This window comes from Atta cephalotes (genome assembly GCF_000143395.1).
Source record: "Atta cephalotes unplaced genomic scaffold scaffold00075, whole genome shotgun sequence".
In the NCBI taxonomy this organism is placed as follows: domain Eukaryota; kingdom Metazoa; phylum Arthropoda; class Insecta; order Hymenoptera; family Formicidae; genus Atta; species Atta cephalotes.
In genome coordinates, this window is record NW_012130139.1 from 137,986 (window position 1) to 144,319 (window position 6,334).

Below are 6,334 nucleotides of genomic sequence, written 5' to 3' on the forward strand. Positions count from 1 at the left end.
ACACACACACACACACACACACACACACACACACACACACACACACACACACACACACACACAACACACACACACACACACACACTTGCTCTGAGATTATGGGATTATTTCCCATTTTTTAGGTTTGCGGCGCTACAGTGCTCGGCAAGGATAATATTATGAAACACGCAGCAGAGTTGCACGAGGGTCGCGGCGCATACCAATGTCAATATTGTAAAAAGTTTTTCTTAAGGCTGAATTACTTAGAAATGCACCGAACTTACGGATGCTCACAGAATCCGCATCGGGCGCGACCGTTATGCGATTTCTGCGGCCGCAAATTTTGCCAGCCACAAAAATTGAAAGTACACATCAAGAGGATGCACAGCGGTAATGGCGTGTAATTCATTCGCAAGCAATGCACTGTATTTCTATCTTTATTTTTCTTATATTTTACATGCAATATGTTTTAATATTGTGCAGATATGGCCGAAGTGCTTAGAGAATTTCAATGTAAATTATGCTTGAAACTTTTGGGTTCTCGAGCAGCTCTACAACGGCATATGAAGGAAGTACATCACAAAGATGTTATTGCTGCAGCCACGTGCGATCGATGTGGAAAAATGTTCCAGAACAAGAGCAATTTGAAAATACATATGCTGACTCATAGTGGTGTGAAACCATTTAGGTGAGTTCCTTCAATATATTGTATTAATATTGTATTAATATTATTATTTTTCTCGTAATGAGTGTACCTACTGTTTACATCTGTGGTCTTTTTTTCTTCATCAGGTGTAAAGAGAATGGCTGTAAGGCAGCTTTCACTACGAAACAATGCCTACAGTTCCATTATAAGAAAGTGCACGGTCTTACAGAGGCGATGATGCCGAAAATTGAGAGGTCCGTGGCGTACACCTTTGACGCGTACAGCGGTGGCCTCGTTGAGGACGTGCCTTGTGGAAGGATCATTCATTCCAGCAGAAGAAATTCACAAGTGAGCTCTATCGTTAATATAGTTTTATGTAACATTTGGTTTCTTTTCTTATTATGTATTATACTATATATATATATATATATATATATACACTCGTATGTAGCAGGACAATAGCAACAGTTTGCCATCTCTGGATGACTGCAGCTCGGAGAGCAGTTTGAAAGTCGAAGCATCAGCACCGGTATCGGTACCAGTACCGGTATCAGTACCGGCACCGATACTAACACCAGTACCAGCACCGCTATCAGCACCGGTACTAGCATCGGTATCAGCACCATTATCGTTATCGTCACCAGTATCGTCAACTTCGGATAACTCAACAACCTCATCAGCGCCGATATCGATATCGATCTCGGTGTCGGTATTGGCTTCGGCATCGACAGCAGCAGCAGCAGCAGCAGCAGCAGCAGCAGCAATGACAGGTTCTACTCACAACGTCATTGTGGATTCATTACAAAGTGAGGCGAATTCTACGGTAAAGTATAAGACGGAACAACAAGAGCCTTGTGTTCCGACTACGCAAACTACATCCTTGTCCAGTGGACTTGTGACAACAATGGAGAATGAGCAGACGGAAGTTGATCTATACGACACATCGAGGACGTTGAGCAAGGGCAGCAAAAAGTGGCTAACTGAATTCAATCCACCGCCTACGTCTGACATCGCTGTTCATTTACCGGCTGTTTCGGCGTCGTCTTCCGACATTTATGATTTTGAGGATGGTAGAAAGGATGGTGGTAGTGAGAAAGCGGTATCACGCACCAGTGCGACAACGCCAAATTTGTTAGAAAGCAACAAATTGCGATTAAACGTATATCGTAGCAGGACGGAAAGCGCGAATGCAAGTTTGTTAGTGGAGGCGGCACTGGATGCCGCCGAGAGAGACATAGGAACAGTATCCAGTCCGATTTTAGAGGACAATGATCGCGAGACCAATCTCTACTCTATTTCGAGTCAGCTACAGTCACCGATACCGCAGTCGCGATCGCCGAATCATTTAGACTCGTATATCGTACAGCAGGAAGAGCAACTAATGTCGCCTGCACCAACTCCGGACGACCGGCATACTCCTCCTAGCCACTTACACGTAGATTATCATTTGCATCGACCGGTCGACTACATCAACACTTCGCGAACGCACAATATCGAGCAGTATCTGCATCACGAGGAGATGCAACCACGTGTCTCCTCACCGAATTACATGCACATGCAGCAAGAAGACTTGGTGTCGCCGTCAGCTACGCCAAATCACCGCTATCAGGACATGCATCATCATCAGGTGCCAACGGATAATCTCTCAAGCGACGAGGGTGATTCGGTGGCGCAGAATCTTAGCTTGTCTGTGAAGGAGAAGGCATTGCAGCTAGATCTCTCGACGTCGTACAAGTACGACACGCTCGAACAAGATTTCACCCGAGAGAGATCCAATTTTGAGCCATTGGTGCTTAATAGTGGTGAACTTCAGGGTTTAGACATGTCGGCTCGGGGTTTTCATCACAGTTTTGGCGCCCAAATGCAAAATACCCGCTATCATCATCATCATTTGTACGACATCGGCGAACGACAAAGCGTGGACCTTAGCAGAACGGGCAGTTACTCTATGTCGCCACCCCCACCACCGCCACCTTATCCGCATAACGAGGTCGTGCGAGTGGTCAGCTTGGATCTCACTCCTGGTGGCAGGCACAGTGTTGATCTAAGTCTTTCCAGATCGCATCATCTGCACGGATCTGGTACTCGTGTCATTACCAGTTCACAACCCGTTGGCTCGACTACGACACACGTAGTACCTGACGTCGGCGAAGGTCGAATGCTATCTCCACCTCCACCTCCTTTATCAGGATACAATCCTAGTTATCCCGTGAGTCCGGCCCCGTATCATCCTCCGAGATCCGGATATCATCATTATCCCGGTTATTATTGATTGTCACCGACAAATTGTCAGATTGTCGTGGCGGTTTCAATATAGTCAACATCTTCTCAGCAACTTTTATTGTAGATGTCTTCGGCTCCTTTTATAATTACTTTTACTCCAAATGATTTTATTTTGTGATTGTTCTAATTATTTAACTGTACATGGTTTTTATATCGCGACATGTTCGCATCGCAGGCGGGAACTGCCATTTTCATAGTTCATACATTGTAAAGAGTAAAATTATGTCTTAATTTCGCGATCAATTTAATATTTAAATCAGTGATGATAAACATTTGACATACACGCGCGCGATTAAAAAGTTAGCAAAAGAAAAAACTTTTCGATTCAAGGAAATAATAATAAAAAAAATTCACTAATATCGTATGACAGACAGTCATAATATCGTCATTTAACGCAACAAAAGTGTACTCGGTAGTCTTGGTACATCCAGAACACATACAGAACAGATATTATTTTTTTAAAAAAAAGTCAAGTAGCTTATGAGATTTTACGAAAAAAAATCTATTCCAGCATGAGTATCGATAGAGGGAAATTCGTTTATCCGTAATTATATAGCTGTTAAATTATTTATCGTTTACCCTTCTCTGATAAGCTGTGTATGCAGAACATGTATGTGTGACGAGTATATCGTTTGTAGAGTAATCGTTAAAGAAAGAGGGAAGAAGAAACAAAATTACGTCGTGATCCAATGCCACGTCCGTGATAATTAAGATTTTAAAAAGTTGTTACCTCTCTTAGCTTATATTCTTCTATTTCGGACCTATACTCCATCAAGAAATACTCCATTTAACGTGGCTTTGATGATAACAAAAGCATCCCGGAGCAGCATAATTTTTACAAAAATTATGCAATTTTAGAGATTAAAAAATTAAATTAGAATTTGTTCACACACACACACACACACACACACACACCAAAAAGAAAAGATTTTACAGATGTCTGAACAGATGCGCGAACAATAAAATTGTTTCGAAATTTATATCATTTCTACAAATTGTTAAATATACTCTGTGTATTATCTGGGATGCTCTGATATTTATGAAATATGTGAAATTATCAAGATGCCTAATACGGTAGCTAGATAAGTGTATCTCTGCATGGTGATAACAGATTGTAACGTTTGTTTTTATTCTAGTCATTACATATGCATTAGCTATGGCGAAATAGCTATAAGTTTTAACAAGTATTCCCGCAATCGCGAATAATTTGTTCAAATACATGTATTTATCGTAAATGCAATTTGTTTGAATTTTGTTTAAAATTTTTCTCGCCGAATCTAACGAGAAAAATTAATGACACACATACACACGCACATGAGAAACAAACGTATTCCAATATAGAAATAAAACGTAACGTAATATGTTTTAATATTTTATAAGTACTCGATTCAATTTCTTTGACTTGAACTTGAACGATATTATTTACACTTAGAAATACATGCGTAGCAATTACGTAAATTTCAGAGTTTCAAAAGAGATAGAAAGTTTGTGCGTGTATGAGAGTTGTGTGCGTGCGTGCGTGTGTGTGGTGTGTACACGCATACATATATCGACGTGTTTCACGCGAATGTACGCATGAAGACGATTTATAAGCTCGCGTGTGTAACACATTAATTTTCGTGTCGCTTCCAGATTTCTGGATTTTACTCTCTCTAGCCATTTATCGAAACCAAAGATCTAAAAATATTGTAACTCTTGTGCCAAATCGAAAGGCGTTCATTGTTATATTGTATACATACACAACTTTTAGCAAAACGTAGCCATTAAAGAGGGAGGGGAGGGGGGAGGGGGCAACGCGCGTAATATTGTCTCTATCACTTTTGCCATACTTACTTGATTATTCAACTACGCTTCACTCGTGCACTCGTGCGAATAATTTTACATGATGAATATTTAATGAAACTTTTTTTATATAAGTTTTTCACAATTTTTCTGCCATTAAGAATAGTTACCATTTCACATTTACTTTAATCGTCAATTTTTATTTAAATATAATTCACGATTGCGTTTCCATTTTTTTTTTAGCTTATTCTATAATTCTTAACGATTGTAACTGTAGCGTTACAACTCTTATCGATTGTAAGAGTTACAGAATAGGCTTCTATATCATAATTTCTACATTGTGCATAATGTAAGGACAACAAACGGGATACATCTGTATTAAAATATTAATATATATATGTATATATCTCATACAGCACAGAATTTGTAGCAATATCGCTGCAAAATCTCTGCATTATTGCTGTAACATGTACAATGTTGCAACAGTGTTACTGCAACTTTGTGCTATGGGGGATTTATATACATATATACTTGCGTGTACATGACAAAGAGAAAGATTCAAAAGAAATGTTTACGAGTACAAAATGTGGCACAGACTATATTTGTATCAGGTTTATCGACATTAATATTGTAAGTTAATATTAATAGAATATGGCAATGATTAAACAGAGAGATGTATTTTCTTTCATTCAAAATTATCCTTTTTATAATGGAATCCATAGAGATAAAAAATGCATTAAGCATTTTTTTTTCTTTGAATTTCGCCTCGCGATTGAAGTGATAGTTTCTTCTATGCAATAAATCACTTACTGCTATGTACATAAATATAAGAGTTCAGTACAGAATTGATCGCATTTTGCGAGACTTGAGCAAAAAATCACTGCAGAGAATAAGGATTTGTGTAAAGGACGGAAGACAGATGGAATGGAATAAAAAATCACAATCACAGTGTGTATATCATTGTATAATGTAAAGAAGAAATTATGAAAAAAATTGGATATCGTATGTCGAAATCATTGATATCAGTTGCCAATTAGTATTTGTCAGATCTAACGGATAGAGGTCAGTATGGTTTGATGTTTTTTGTTTTCCAGCTGTTTTTAGCGTCTTCCGGCGATGATAGGAGCAGAATAAGCCGAATAAGCCGCCGCCGGTAGAGCGGGGTAAGCAGAATAAGCGGAATAAGCCAATGGCGCAGCCGCTACGTATGGAGCGGCAATGGCGTGATTGATGGCATGTGCATTGTAACTGGTGGCGTAGGTACCGACCGTCAGAGCTGCGGGCACCGCCGGTGCCGCTGGAATTGCTGGGACCGCTGCAGAAATCACTCCGGCGCGGGCCGAACAGACCGAAAAGACGGCCACGAGAGCGCCAATGAGAACCTATGAATTTCAAATATATGAATTTCGGATAATCGAAAAAAACCCCTCTCTGCAATGTTAATGTTAAATAATATTAAATACGGATATGTAAGTAATTAAATGTGAAGAAACTTTTAAAATCGCTTTTAGTATAAAAAAATTATGTTGAAAAATTATAATGATGTAAATGGTACGACAAAAAAATACATGTGTGTGTGTGTGTGTGTGTGTGTAGTATATATATATATATATATATATATATATATATATATATATATATAGT

The 6,334-nt window shown here is 39.2% G+C and overlaps 2 protein-coding genes across 2 annotated transcripts in view; one reads left to right on the plus strand and one right to left on the minus strand.

The window, feature by feature from the left end:
* LOC105624292 overlaps positions 1-2,897 on the plus strand; it is a 6,723-nt gene extending 3,826 nt beyond the window's left edge. Inside the window, exons 5-9 of the mRNA XM_012205651.1 lie at positions 123-369; positions 463-667; positions 772-973; positions 1,077-1,150; positions 1,391-2,897. Of these exons, the coding sequence (XP_012061041.1) occupies positions 123-369; positions 463-667; positions 772-973; positions 1,077-1,150; positions 1,391-2,897 (2,235 nt within the window). The remainder of the gene's footprint in view (positions 1-122; positions 370-462; positions 668-771; positions 974-1,076; positions 1,151-1,390) is intronic.
* A 2,374-nt stretch (positions 2,898-5,271) lies between these two features.
* The window catches only part of LOC105624232, a 4,137-nt gene continuing 3,074 nt past the window's right edge, over positions 5,272-6,334 (minus strand). The window contains exon 2 of the mRNA XM_012205591.1: positions 5,272-6,072. Within this exon, the coding sequence (XP_012060981.1) occupies positions 5,791-6,072 (282 nt within the window). The 3' untranslated portion in view covers positions 5,272-5,790. The remainder of the gene's footprint in view (positions 6,073-6,334) is intronic.